General features: G+C 41.9%; 1 protein-coding gene across 2 annotated transcripts in view; it reads left to right on the forward strand.

Moving 5' to 3' along the window:
- Positions 1-15,790, forward strand: part of LOC106579209 (rab11 family-interacting protein 3) — a 50,180-nt gene that overhangs the window by 13,348 nt on the left and 21,042 nt on the right. For both annotated transcript variants that reach the window (XM_014158894.3, XM_045702547.2), the window contains exons 2-3: positions 10,584-10,677; positions 13,315-13,391. In XM_014158894.3, coding sequence (XP_014014369.2) covers positions 10,584-10,677; positions 13,315-13,391 — 171 coding nt within the window. The remainder of the gene's footprint in view (positions 1-10,583; positions 10,678-13,314; positions 13,392-15,790) is intronic.

The raw sequence follows: 15,790 nt of genomic DNA on the forward strand, positions 1-15,790 counted from the left end.
TCACCACGAGGTACCATATCTTGTTTTTTTATGGAGAGAGATAAATTAACATGACATTTGGGAAACCCTCCTAGATCGCTGGTGTAGTCTAACTCAGTGTTATTCCATGGTGTTTGGTTTCTGGTGGCCTCTTCCATGAGTAGCTCCATAGTATCCTTGTGGTTTTCCTGACATCCATGTTTATCAAGGATTTGTTTTGGATCGCAAACCAGGTTGTGCAGATTTGATTACCTCAGTGTCTCTCGTTGAGCTGAGGTATTGCATGTCTGGTTTCCATGAGCTGTGGGAAAGCTTGCGCCCTTTACAGCTTATTCAATTGCTTCTCAGATGTCCGCCTGGCCTATCATGACTAGAGAGAGAAAGATGGGCTTAGATGGTTTGCGTTCTTCATTAAGGAAAGTAAGCAAGCAGTAGACAGACTTATCTGTAGAATTTGAAGAATGTTATTTAATGACCTTATGAGTGGGTTTGGTATTTGTCGATTCAATGACAGTTTAGCATAGTCATGTGAAGGATGCCATTTCACAAACAAAATATACCCTATAAAAAGTCAATAGAAAGTGGTGTTCAGCATGACAGTGTGGGCAATGGGCATATAACATTTGTTTACAGCAACTTATTTTATGTGGTACATTTTGTCTGTCCTTGTGGATTTTTATTGTGCCTGTAAGCTTCACAAATCACTTTATTTTCCTTGTGGTGGAAGCTCTTGGCAAATCTCTCATGTACCTAAAAATGTTTCACAGGTAGGTCTGAGCAGAGGAGAATTAATATCTAACCTAGCTAACTTTACACTGCTAGGCCTGCATAGGACATTCTCTGCGTTGATAGTTGTAGACGAGGGAAGCTATTGCATGTACGGTGTGATATCTGATATTTGCATGGATGTCCTAATCCGTTAATGGGGCCTCAGAGTTGAATGCAAATCCCATCCCGGAAACATTCCAGGAAGAGGTGTGGGACAATCAGGCAACAGTGTGGATCGGAGGAAAGAAAAGGGAACAAGAAGAATTTGTAGAACATGGCGCTTGCAATGCCAGGGTTGTGGATTCGATTCCCATGAGGGACCAGTACGAAAAAAGTATGAATGTATGAACTCACTACTCTGAATAAGAGCGTCTGGTAAATGACTTGAATGTAAGTGTATATACTCCATCACAGAATGACCTTTGACAGTGGCTAAGCCCCTATACTGGGGTACTGATGTAAAAAGTATTTCTGTCTGTAATAAAGCACTTTTGTGGGGGAAAATCATTCTGATTGGCTGCGCCTGGCTCCCCAGTGGGTGGGCCTAGGCCCTCTCAGGCCCACCCATGGCTGTGCCCCTGCCCAATCATTTGAAATCTGTAGATTAGGGAATAATTAATTTATTTCAATATACTGATTTCCTTCTATGAACTGTAACTCAGTAAAATCTTTGAAATTGTTGCATGTTGCGATTTTACATTTTTGTTCAGTGTAGAATAGGATGATCTATTTTGGATGCAGTTTAAATGGAGTTGGAGAAAGACTGCGAGATTGTGCTCACGTGAGTGATAGGCTGTTTTTAAAGCTCTGCAGCTGCAATTACAAAAAAAAAAAACATCTTTACAATTAAAAAAACAAGGTGACCCCCCGAAAGCCAGATGGAGATGGATAAATTAGACATACATTCGGTCTTTGTATTACTGTAGCATAGACTATGCTGCAGCAAATGTAGGCATACCTGTTCCAAGAAAAACCATGAGATGATAGGTCTACATGCATTGTGAGCTGCGTTCCATACTGAGATGGGCTGTCTGTCTCCACCATGACCGTTGGTGATTCATCATGCAGAGGCCATAGAGAAGCCAGATTTAGACTTTGCATATAATTTAACCGTTCCAATTCACGCTTTTTAAATCTCGGTAATCGGGTTCCCGCCATTCAACCCTAGATCTGAAGGGTTAGACAAGTTAGTGGCAAGGGACAAAAATGTAACTGGGCTGAGAAAAGAAGACTGAGATGAAGGAAGAGCCTGAATGTGATGATGTGGAGTCAATGAGAATGAGAGGGAAGAGCGGAGCAAATGAAAGAGATGAGACTGCAGGCGGGGATTCATGATGTAGCCAGTCTAGCCACCTCAGCCTTTTAGTCTGTCTCACAGTTGTTTTGATTTCCCTGAGGTCTGATGATCAGAAAATGTTACAGTAAATAAGTAACTTGCGTGTATTGTACAGGAAGCCCTGCTGCATAACTCACAGCCACAATCCTAACCCTCCGTTATCGCACATTGATCACCCTCAAAATAAGGTCACCCCAGGAGTGAAGACATGGCTTTATCAGGGAATTGGAAGATCACAAATTGGACAAGGTTCTTTTCAACCAACACTCCAGTGGGTTTTGACCTAGTTTCCACACAAAGCCCTTGGCCCTGCATTGTGGTGGTGGCAGGCAGCTCTTGTCCATCCACCTCCCTCTCCCCTCTACAGACAGCCAGCCAGTCAGCCTCCCCTGTCCTGCTTTTACGTACATTCCCACTAATCCTCAGCGGAATGTCCGATGCCCTGTCCCAAACCCCCATCCTGTCTGTGTGTGTGTTCCATTGTTGTTCACAGAGAGAATCTCCCATTAGCTCCATCTCCCTATCCATCTAGGCAATTGCTAGTGAAGTGTCAGTAATAGTTATTCAGCACAGTAATACTCTGTTGAAGACACGCTGTTGTGAAACCCCCCATAGGAATAAGCATCTCACTCTCGGCATGTTACTGCGTCTTACTGCACAACTGTGGTCTGCGTGGAACACTGATTAGACACAAATAGAGGAAACCCAGAATAACCACCATCCATCCAGGCTCTCACTGCCATGTAAATGGAAGGACATGCCCATTTTGGCCCATGAGATATTATGACTAGTGCTTTCCCCAGACTGTCCCCCCAGGGCCGTTCTCGTTGGGTTACTGTACATATGGTGGGGTCTTTCTTCCCTGCCTTTTTTGCTGTCAGGACTACAAAAGCACAGCACTGACAGTAGTGAAACCCCCACCTACATGTGCTGGTCTCACCTATTCTCTAACTGGAGGTGTGAAGAGAGGTGTTTCCTGTGCTGTGGTGACCCTGCGCTCCGGTTGTCTGTGGCCTGTTCTGAGGAGGATCGAAAGCTCAAGTGCAGGGAGACACCCACTCACTCTCACCTGTCAAATGTCAATCTCCATCTCATTTACTGCTGTTTATAACTTCCAACCGCTTTAAACGACCCATCTATTCACCGCCATCCACTTCCTGACCAACCTAATTTATGAAAGATTTGCATAGCAGCGAGCGCTTGGCTATCAAATTTAACCTGAAATCTTATATCAACATTTCAGTGTTAAACCACCAATAAGGCAAACAAGTCTGATCTTGCCTTTAAAACTTCAGTTGTGTTTAAAGACATGCTCTGGAACTTTGGCAACTTGTATTTTTTTAAACCTCCCGCTTTGGGCTGGATGTGTCAATGTGTAGTTTGTACGTGCATAATCTATGAGCAGAATTACTGTTTTACCTCAATTAGCCACGAAATCTCTGATTTGAAAGCAACTGTTTACTGGAAGTTGTTCAGTTCCATTTTACCCCACCTGGGCCAGCCCCCTAGAAATTTGAGTTCCAGCCAATGAGGTTCAGCCCCTCTTCATTTGAGTTACAGCTAGCAAGATGCACAAACAGCAGAGCGTGAGAGCGCAATGACGTGGTGCACATATCTGCATGTGGCTCGTGAACGCTACTTTCAGAACTGCTGGCTAAAAAGTATACAAAAGTACTGGAGAATCTAATATTCAAGCAGGTAAAGTGAATCGGTCTATCACCTTGAGGGCTGTAGTTCTCAGGCTAAGTCAATCCACAGTTTGCTAAGAGTTTCAGCTGCTACCTCTTTAGATATAGCTTATGTTTGCTAAGCAGATCGACTGTTTGGGTGTGTGTAACTGATACAAAAGTGCCGAACAGGAAAGTCTATTCACAAAGTTAAAGCCTCTGTTGAATGGCCATGTTAAACCCAGTCAGATTTGTTCTATGTTATCTATTGTGGTACTATGTCATCTATTGTCTCGGTTTACTCTCATGTTGAATGTTTTCCCAAGGCTTCTGCTTGTGTTTTGCCCACAAACTTCCTTTAACCTCCCAGCTAATTGTAAATGATACATGTATGGAATGACAGCATAATGAGTATGGGATGTGTAATTGCAACATACTGCATTTGTATCTAAAACTTTATAGAAATTGGGTCACGACTAGCAGTGATATTATTTCTTGGAGCCTATTCTTTAAAGAGAACTGCCTCCTAGAACCAACTTCTCTGGTTATAAATGTGGTATCGATATGAGTCAGAAACATTACAAAGTGTAAATAGGATCATTTTGGTCATGAAGTCAGTCTGCCTTCACTTGTAGCCTGTGAGAAAGACCTGATCACTTGACAGAGAGCCATGTGAGTGAGAGGTGCTTCGGCACACAGCCAGGAGAAGGTCATTATAATTATTATATTCAGCCCAAGGGCACAATGGCCACTGGCCACAAAATGCATGGATTTTAGGGGGCATTACAGCCACACAAATGGGATGCAGGTGGAAATTTGAGGCATTATGAAATGCTTGTCAAATTGTGAGTGAGAGACTGATGAAGTGTGTATAGCCTGCGCAAAAAACAAAGCAGAGCTCATGCCTTTCATGCGACTTTTTCAAATCATCATCAGTCTCATCAAAACATATAGCCCAACATTTGTATCACCTACCAACATTTGTATCAACATTTGTATCAACTAAAGTTACATAACTCTAAATTAAGCATATATAGGAGGACCTGTTTCTTTGTTAACCGCTCAACACAGAGCACACTCCCCCAAATCGTTTGGAGAAAATATCCTTTCTAGTTTATTCAGCTATGTTCAATTGTATTCTTCATACTATTAATAATGCCACGAAATTCTAAGCAAATCTTGTTTGCTGCTGAGTGGAAGAAGTAGCACAGACCCTCTGCTGGTGCAGAACACTGAGCAGTCAATAATGTATGTACAGTGGCAAGAAAAAGTATGTGAACCCTTTGGAATTACCTGGATTTCTGCATAAATTAGTCATAACATTTGATCTAATCTTCATTGTAGTCACAACAATAGACAAATACAGTGTGCTTAAACTAATAACACACAAATTGTATTTTTCTTGTCTATATTGAATACATAATTTAAACATTCACAGTGCAGGTTGGAAAAAGTATGTGAATCCCTAGGCTAATGACTTTTCCAAAAGCTAATTGGATTCAGGAGTCAGCTAACCTGGAGTCCAATCAATGTGATGAGATTGGAGATGTTGGTTAGAGCTGCCCTGCCCTATAAAAAATACTCACAAAATGTGAGTTTGCTATTCACAAGAAGCATTGCCTGATGTGAACCATGCCTCGAACAAAAGAGATATCAGAAGACCTAAGATTAAGAATTGTTGACTGGAAAGGGTTACAAAAGTATCTCTAAAAGCCTTGATGTTCATCAGTCCACGGTAAGACAAATTGTCTATAAATGGAGAAAGTTCAGCACTGTTGCTACTCTCCCTAGGAGCGGCCGTCCTGCAAAGATGACTGCAAGAGCACAGTGCAGAATGCTCAATGAGGCAAAGAAGAATCAGCTAAAGACTTACAGAAATCTCTGGAACATGCTAACATCTCTGATGAGTCTACAATACGTAAAACACTAAACAAGAAGGATGTTCACGGGAGAAGCCACTGCTGTCCAAAAAAAAACATTGCTGCACATCTGATGTTTGCAAAAGAGCACCTGGATGTTCCATAGCAATTTCTGGCAAAAAAGTAAATCTCACCGGAGAAAGTCTCCGAGCAAATGAAACAGCACTCCTCTGTTCATTTAAATAAATATATTAGGCCCTAATCTATGGATTTCACATGACTGGGAAGAGGCACAGCCATGGGTGGGCCTGGGAGGACAAAGGCCCACCCACTGAGGAGCCAGGCCCAGCCAATCAGAATTAGTTTTCCCCACAAAAGGGCTTTATTACAGACAGAAATACTCCTCAGTTTCATCAGCTGTCCGGTTGGCTGGTGTCAGGTGATCGTGCAGGTGAAGAAGCCGGATGTGGAGGTCCTGGGCTTGTGTGGCTACACATGGTCTGTGGTTGTGCGGCCGGTTGGACGTACTGCCAAATTTTCTAAAACAACATATGGTAGAGAAATGAACATTAAATTCTCTGGCAACATCTCTGTTGGATATTCCTCCAGTCAGCATGCCAATTGCGTGCGCTCCCTCAACTTAAGACATCTGGGGCATTGTGTTGTGTGACAAAATTGCACATTTGTGACCGGCCACCTTGATTCGGTCTTCTGTAGAAAAATTTGAAATTGTGTTATTTTACATTAGATAAAAGCAGAGACAGCGCTACAAAATGGTATATCATACACTGCATTTGAGGAACAATTGGAAAGTAATTCTGCTTTGAATGTTGATCAAATTGTGAACTCTACTTTTTAGAAAATGGCCTTTGAATGTTTTGGTATCTACTGGAGAACTCTCCTTTGTCTACACCCATTCAGCATTGTTCACACCCTCTTAAGCCAGTCCCACCCATCTCTTTAAGGATTCACATGTGAGGTCATGTGCTAAACAGTGAGTAGTGTAGTAAAGATTAAGACTAAAAGTGGTAAAATTAGTAGCCTACAGTAAGGAAAAAATTCAGTGTCCAGATAAAAATATTTTATAACTATTAGATGACGACACACTGGGTCGTGAAAATGCAATAACCCCAGCCACATCTTGCTAAGTGGATGGGTCTCTACAGAAGGTGTAAACGGTACAGCAAAATGGTTACGCCGTGTTAGACAGGATTACCTACACATTCTGACCAGATCAAATAGACAGAAGCGTGCTATATAGCAGACCAATCAAAACTCACCATGTCCAGCCTACTCATTAACTTAGCCAATCATGGCTAGCGAGAAGGTTGCTGTCTTTTTCTGTGACTTAACCAACTGGGCTTGTAATTTAACAATTTTATTTGTATTTACAGATGGCATACACGTTTGTTATGAAGGCACATGAAAGTTCACGTGTTAAAAAAAACAAAAAAACTTTACTTTCAAACAGCTCTCCTGTGAAGTCATGACCCACAACATACTCCTAGTTTATTGAAAGGGGTCACATTTAAGAGTGGCCTTTTATTGTACCCAGCACAAGGTGCACCTGTGTAAGGATCATGCTGTTTAATCAGCTTCTTGATATGCCACACCTGTCAAGTGGATGGATTCTCTTGGCTAAAGATAAACGCTCACTAACAGGGATGTAAACAAATTTGTGCACAACATTTGAGAGAGAGAAGCTTTTTGTGGGTATAGAATATTTCTGGGATCTTTTATTTTTGCCACCGATGTAAACACAATAACCCACAATGTCAAAGTGGAATTTTGCTTTTTGAAATGTTTATAAATTCATACAAAATTAAAAGCTGAAGTGTATTAAACTCCTTTATGGCAAGCCTAAATATGTTCAGGAGTAAAAAGTCACATAATAAGTTGCATGGACTCGGTGTGCAATAGTAGTTGTTAACATGATTTTTGAATGATTATCCCAGCTCTGTACCCCACACCCAGTCACTACAAAGATACAGGCGTCCTTTCTAACTCAGTTGCCGAAGATGAAGGAAACCGCTCAGGGATTCATCATGAGGCCAATGGTCATTTTAAAACAGTTGCAGACATTGTAGTTACTCCACAATACTAACCTAAATGACAGAATGAACAGAAGGAAGTCTATACAGAATACACATTTTCCAAAACATGCATCCTGTTTGCAATAAGGCACTGAAGTAATACTGCAAAAAAAATGTGGCAAATTAACCTTCTATCCAGAATACAAAGCATTAGCAAATCCAACACAACACATCACTGAGTACCAAGTTTCATATTTTCAAGCATGGTGGTGGCTGCGTCATATTATGGATATCCTCGTCATCGGCAAGGACTAGGGAGTGGTTTTAGGATAATACATGGAATAGAGCTAAGCAACAGACACTAGGAGGCATTCACCTTTTCAGCAAGACAATAACCTAAAACTCAAGGTCAAATATACACTGGAGTTGCTTACCAAGACAGCATTGAATATTCCCGAGTGGCTTAGTTACAGTTTTCACTTAAATCTGCTTTAAAAACTATGGAACGACTTGGCTGTCTAGACAGAGCTTGAAGAATGTTTTTTTTTAAAGGCAAATATTGTACAATCCAGGTTTGCAAAGCTTTTAGACTAATCGCTGCCAAAGGTGACTGTATTGACTCAAGGGGTTGAATACTTATCTAATCAAGATACAGTCTATTATTGTTTTATTTTTCATTAAACTTAAAAAAAAAAAATGTCAAAGCAGCAATTGATAAAACAGGACCATGATTGCAAAACAAGTGTTTCTGAGCTTATGTCAATATTACACAGGTAAGCTAACGGTTAGGGAAATCAGGAATGCAGACAGGCTCAATAGACCTTTAATAAATGAGGGACTGTGTCCACACCACCTAGTGTTGTGTTGGGCACCTACTGACCCCAAAAAGATTTTATGATTTTTTTTTTCTTCTCAATGACATGTATTGCTAAATAAAAATGTTTTAAGGATATACAGTTAGGCACCACATTACAACAAGACAAAACAGCTTGCTGAATCAAGTCTTATAGGTATAAAAGCAAAGCTTGTTTTCATAGAATAAAAAAAGCTTGAAAAGGTAATGGAATGGGATTAGTGTGGTGTGTAAAGAATCCAGTACTTTAACTTATGCGGTACAATTCACATTATTGTGGGAGCACCTCCTCTAAGAGTATGAATTAGGCGATTTGAGAAGCATTCACATTGTTTGAAGTACAATAGACCAACATCGCTACTGTAGTAGGTCAAAGCTGTGTGCTGGAAAACCTTAGTAGAGCATGGGTGGAGTAGGCATTGTGGTGCTCATGTGAATATAATGCCTTTTTCTCACTTAAAACCATATATTCTTTTGTTTTAAATATACATTTGTGTTGACAGCTGAGCTGACTGAAGACCGGGAATTCAACTCGCAGTTGTTGTCATTTCCACGGTAACATGTCTTTAGATGATGTGATAAAACTTGAAGTTGCAAGCTACTCTAGTAGCAAGGTGTTGTCGAATGAGTGTCTCATGAAACACATCCCAGACACTGGTACTTCTTGCTATGTTGATATAACTGGGATTTGACAGATAAATATTGCTATGCTAGCTAGCTATCTAAATACTGCCAGGTTGGCTAAACATAAGGTCAGCGCAGGCTTTAGCCTACACCTAGAACTGAACCAGCAGATCATCTTGAGATGGTGAGTCTGTCAGGAGGGGAGACGTCTTCAACATCAACTTGTCTCCTTAGCAAAGCTAGCTTAGCTTACCTCACCTCGCTGTTACTGAGTTACTCACTACTGCCCTTGTTTGTTTGTTGTGATTTGAATGGCAAGGACACACCCAAGATACACCCACATTAAGCCATACCCCAAAGACGACTCTCGTTTGGGCTTCAGTAATGGCCGCTGAATCTTTTAATGAGCACCGGAAGAAACACATGCGGAATCAGTGAGTGCAGTTCACCTTTAGGAAAACAAAACAATGAAGCGCATTCCATATTCCCCCATTCCACATTTCAGCCCCACAACAATGTTTATGTTGGCTGTTCGGTCTAGTTCTTATACATTAGGGTGTAAAGTGCACACACACTAGTAGGCCTATCTCCTTGGATACCACCTCTTGTTGCCAGGTTACCCGGGGAATGGATACAGGGACATCACATAACTGATTGTATCTTGTCATTTGAGTGCCAGGTTAGGTGCACTCTGTCTCTTTGTGTATAGAAATCTTTATTTAAGTTGTAAAATGCAAGTTGTGGTAGCAAGGTTTTGCATTGTGTGTGTGTGTGAGAGAGAGTGCATGCGTGTGTGTGTGTGTGTGTGTCTTTTGCTTTGAGTAGGCTTATAGAGACGTGTTGGGCTTGTGTTGAGGGAGGTGAGACACTTGAGCTCAACCCATAAGCTCACCTTGTCTGAGGACACTGCAGTCCTGTAAAATTGAAGCGCATTCCCGTGTACCTTTTATGAAAGAGTTACGAAATCAGAAATATGTCTACGTGTGCAGAAACGTATGATTCTGTGGAGGTCAGAGCACTTTTTTATTGGTTCTTATTATCTTGTCTTGAAAAGAAACATCATCCCAGTTGAAGGAGCCTAACCACAGAAGGCTCAGTGAGACAGTTCAATAATTTTGCCGAATTTTCAATGATGTTTTTGCCGTCCCTGACAAATTTCCATTACGTGACCAAGCTCAATGAAATCAGTAATTTTAGGTAGTCCATTTGTTTTAATGTCCTTTGCGTTAGCAAAGCTACAACCTTTCAATTTGAATGCATTCCGCTGTTCCTTAATTCTATTCGCTAATTTTTACCATGTGTAAGCATTGCCCGTACATCACGTTAATTTGGACAGAATGCAATCTGATTTACTCACAAAGCACTCGAGGCAACACAGCTGATTTGATTATATGGTGAAGTGAGCTTTTTGATTGCTGTGTCTAAGTGTGTTTGAAAGGTCCATCATGGCTGTCTTTATTACAGGTGAAGGATCTGACCAAGTTCCTGGATCCAAGTGGACTGGGGGTGATCAGCTTCGAGGACTTCCATCGAGGAATCTCGGCCATCAGCAATGGAGGTGAGTCAGAGGATCTTTCTTACAAAGCTGTGATGACCACGACTGCCATCATAGCTTGGACTTTTATTTGGAAACGCCTTTGAAAGCTTGAAAATGAGGCCTATGTGCTCTCACTGACATGCCAAGAAAATCGGACAAAATGGGGGCGTCTTTTGTCAATCAGTTGGTATCGCTATCCACTAGATAGTTCAAATGATGATGTATGGGAGTCTATTTGCAATTGCTATCATTTCATTAAGTCTGCTACTTCTAACAATATGGAGAGCTGTTCAGTTTTAAGATCAGGGCCACCATTGACCAGTAGCATATGTCGGTCCTATCAGGCTCTATCTATCCCAGCTTCTTCCTGATTGCAGCGGCCATTGTTCATATGCTCACATTTAGCTAAGGTGAAAGGTTTCGAGGAGGAGAAAAAAAAACAGTGACCCAATTTCATTCAGACTGCACTCAAATCACTTTGGTTTTCTTTCACGGAACATTTTCCTCCTCAGCTCATTTCATGAGTTGAGAAAAAGTGGGAAAGTATACAAAGGCCTAGCCTACTATAAACCTTCCTTTTCTAAACAATGGAAGCAATGTATCATGTGCCTGACTACTGAGTCATCAGGTTTCTCTCATCCACTTCAAGGACGAGTGAGAGATGTGTCCTGAAAAGTATGTGTAGGCCGTAGACTGCTTGTTTACACAATGTCCATTTTTCAGGCCACCCATGAAAATCATAGATTGCTGCAAATGAAACCGGTGGAATAAAAAAACAAATATTCCACTGCAATCCTGTTATGAGTCATAATATTGCCATCATTATGGTAACGAATGTCAAGCTTGGGCTATGCTGACATCATCATACTGAGACAGTGTTGACATCACACACTAGCTGTGTTAGCGTGCTGCAGAGGTTTGTGTTGATGTCATCGCAACAGTGTTGTTGCCCTGGCTGCCACCACAGCTCTTTGCTTTGCTGTTGGTCTGTGTTGGAGTTTTTCCCTGTGCTTTCTGGGTTACAACCGCTCCAGTTACCCGGACCGTTAATAAGTAATATTCTGGAAAGCATGAGACACGAGGCACATGGACTTCTGCTAGGCCAGGTTTCAGCTAGAGAATGAAGGAGGGAGGGAGAGGGACTGGGCTGAGTCCTATTCGCCTGAATAATTCAGTGTCTCTCCTCTCTCTCTCTCTCTCTCTCTCTCTCTCGTCTCTCCCCCCCACTCGTTTCTGATCGTCTCTCTATGTCTTTCTTCTCATGCCAGCTCCTTATCCATTTCATGAGACCTCACAAAGGACAGGAGAAAGAGTCACCCTTAACTTCCCAGGCCTCTCACACTTGGTTGTCAGAATTCCAGTCCATCTGTCTGTATAGCCAACCTAGCTCAGGGCTACAAGTGTTCTGCACTGGTCACCCCCACCTCGTTTCTTTGGAGTCACATCAAAAAACCTGCTATTCCAGCTCCAACTGGAATCCCAGTTCATTTACAATGTTTACTTATTTTAATTTTAACTTGGTTTCTCCTTGTCATTTCTCTGTCGGTTACTGGCTGGATGTGTTTTTAATAAAGAAAGCCTGTTGGCAGTGGAAATACCTTACCCCCCGTGGTGTCTATGGCATGTCTGGTATAGCTAAGCCAGTGTAGCATAGGGAGACGACTTGAATAAAGTCTGTCAACTCTTAGAAAATACAATATGTGTCTGTCCATTGTGACCCTTTTTGAGTCGGTGCCAAGCGAGTCCAGCGCTCTGCCGCCTTATACAGAGGGACAGGCAACCCTCTCAAGCGAACCTCCTCCCAGCACAAAATGAGACTTTATGTTCTACTTAACTGGCCAGTCATTTGTATCAGTCCTGAGCAGCAGCGGCTGTTACGTAAGACCAAGGTACAACCTGCATGTGGTCCAGCGACCGCTGCTGTCAAGAGCACTGTTTGTGTTCTTAGCTCAGCAGCAGGGTGTTATTCAGAGCTTTGTTAACTAGATACAGGAGCCTGCCCCAATGGCTGCTGGGAGTCTGGCCCAACAACCTACTGTCCACTCCCGATTGGTTGGTCTCGGGTTTCACAGCACTTATCTGCAGGTGCTTTCATTGGAGTCTCTAAATCTGAATTTGATAGGGGTCATTTCGTGTTCTTTTTATTGGTTGATTTAGCTGACACACACTTCACACACTCACACTGTGTACACGGCAGCCCTTGATATGTGACTGTTACATAATGTTGATTGTTACTCCAAGCATAAAGACTATTTTTCTAAATAGAGCAGCGAAGACATGTACGGTAAAATAAGCACTGTAGTTGACCATTGCACATTTGACTTTGTTTCAGACATTTAGTGTCCCCCCCCTTCTGTATACTTTCAAGGTTTGCACTTTTAATAAAAAAGCTGAAATTCTTTTTTGATTTGCTTGACTTATACAGTGCAGCCTATTATTCGTTCTCTAACCTGTAGTTAAATCTTTAACTCTTAGAGTTGACCCTACAGTATTTTCTCTGTTTACTGTATTACACCTGTGTAGTGGCGCTGTTCTGTCATGTTTTCGTTGGCATATTGGCTCTGTGTTTACCATAGCATTGTGTTGACTTTGTTCTGTATGTGTTTGCTGTGTGTTATTGGCCTGCGTGTGTTGACCTTGTCCTGTCTGTGTCTGCAGGGACAGAGCCCCAGCTCTACGATGTGCACTTCAGCCCAGGGGACGGAGCCGTGGGCTGCCCAGAGGAGTACGATGAGGTGGGTGATGTCATTGGATATAGTCATCGCAGTTCTTGGTTACATTACAGTTACTACCAGCAATATGACCACTCACACAGACTTAAGTACATCAGGAAAGCAGTGTGACTGACTGCACCACAGTTTATGAACCCCCAACATAAAGCAGCATAATATGGGCCAGGGTGGTGAATGAGCAGTCGTGTATAGCATGGTACACCACTGTGATGTTACAACACCACTGTGACGGTCCATTGTAATTTATTATGGTCTTGTGTGGTCCGGTTGTGCTGTTCCCATTGCCCATTTGCATAAAGCTCCCAGGCTGATGTCTCTGTGCACTCACACATCCCACAGTATTTTCAGCAAGTGGCCAGAAAAGCTACCATTACCCCACTGTGAATATTCCGCATGCTGAACACTACGGTTTGGCACCCATCGAATGACATCCGGCTGAGTTTTCACGTCGTATTTTTCTTTTGACTAAATATTGAATGGTTGGAGTCTGGTCGTACTTTACACACGCATGCTGTTATGTTTTTTCAGCTGCAGTAGACATATCTAAAATTCCTGACTCCTCTTGTGTGTGGACTTGTATATTCAAAAATGTTCTACTTCATCCTCATCAGCACCACCCAAACATCAACATGGTGAAAATGGTGGGTTTCTATGTTTGTAGTAAAAAATATAGTGGAAGATAAGTGTTTCCAATGACATCGGTGGGCATCGTGTGATTTTGACCAATTGTGAGTAGGCGTTGCCTACTAATTGGTTGATGATGTCATTGGAAATACTTATCTTTTTAATCTTTTTTACTATGAAACATAAACGCGCCATTTTCACATAGGTTGACTTTGGGGTGGTGCTGGAGATGATGAATATGAAGATTAGACCTTTTCTTTCGACTGTTTTTACATTTTTTTTATTTATTTCACCTTTATTTAACCAGTTAAGCCAGTTGAGAACAAGTTCTCATTTACAACTGCGACCTGGCCAAGATAAAGCAAAGCAGTGTGACAAAAACAACAACACAGAGTTGCACATAAACAGACGTACAGTCAATAACACAATAGAAAAATCAATGTATGGTGTGTGCAAATGTAGAAGAGTAGGGAGGTAAGGCAATAAATAGGCAGAATATTATTCAGTCAGTTTGCTTCCAACACTGTAGTTTCAGCGCCCCCCATTGGTATGGCTAATTAGTGCAGTCTGTAGTCTCAGTATAATATACAGCAGTGGTCTGGCCAGGCAAGCTTTGGCTCTAACCTAGCACTTAAACACTTAGGTCTTAGAGTTTACTTGACAGGTTGAATTAAGTCCAACCAATGGACTTTCATTTGTATTAGCCCTCCAATAATACCTATCTGGTTTGGGTACGTTTTAAATGTACATTTTAGTCCCCTGTGGGAATCGAACCTACAACCCTGGCGTTGCAAACACCATGCTCTACCAACTGAGCCACACGGGACAGGAAAATTACAACTACTAGCCTTTAGTTATTGCACACACCTCCAAAAACACAGGGAAGATAGTTGCAGAAATGGTTTGCTTAAAATCAGTTTTGGGTGTCCTCTCCATGACATTGAATTAAACATTACCTGCTGTATCACTACAGTATACATTTCTAACAAATGTCTTGCCCTAAGAAATAGTGGTAGCCGTATTGGACGGAGTTTGGGGAGAGTTGATGGTTGGTGCTTTTAATATCGACGCCACACCTGTGTCCCTGAACTCGTTGTTTTTCCCCTGGGGTCCTGGCAGTAAGGTTCCTCACTCAATGGCCACACTGTTCTAACCCTGTTTGCTCTCAAAACAGGAGAGGTGAGGTAGCTGGGCGGAGGGCCTGCTTGCCTTGAGAAAACCAAACACTTCACCCTCCTCCTCCTACTTTTCCTCTTCCTGGTCCTTCCCGCTCTCAGCCGGCTTGTTTACGTCCCCAAAAACACCCAACCAGTGTGTTTTCACCCCTTGTTATTTTGAGAGTATCTCTCCCTGTCAATACTTAGCCATTGTGGCCAAACCTCTTCTTATAAGGAAGAGATGCATTAACACAGCCAATCCAGACTCCTCTACTCCAATGGCTCGAACTCTGTGCTTACAACTTGCTGGTTTTGCCTCCTTAAAGGTCCAATGCAGCCGTTTTTAACTCGGTATCAAATCATTTCTGTATTAACAATTTAGTACCTTACTGTGGTTTGTTTTTAATTAAAATGGTCAAAAAAATAAATAAATGCTTTTTAGCAAAGAGACATTTCTCAAGCAATAATTTTGCTAAGACTTTTTGGGAGTGGTCTGAATGGGTAGGGGAAAAGTAAAAACTAGCTGTTATTGGCAGAGAGGTTTGGAACTCTCTCTCTCATTGTTCTATTAACTAATTTACGGCCAAAACGCCGTCCCACCAAAACAGGCTGACGTGTATA

The sequence above is a fragment of the Salmo salar genome, chromosome 19, assembly GCF_965601325.2.
Source record: "Salmo salar chromosome 19, fSalSal1, whole genome shotgun sequence".
NCBI classification, from domain to species: Eukaryota; Metazoa; Chordata; class Actinopteri; order Salmoniformes; family Salmonidae; genus Salmo; species Salmo salar.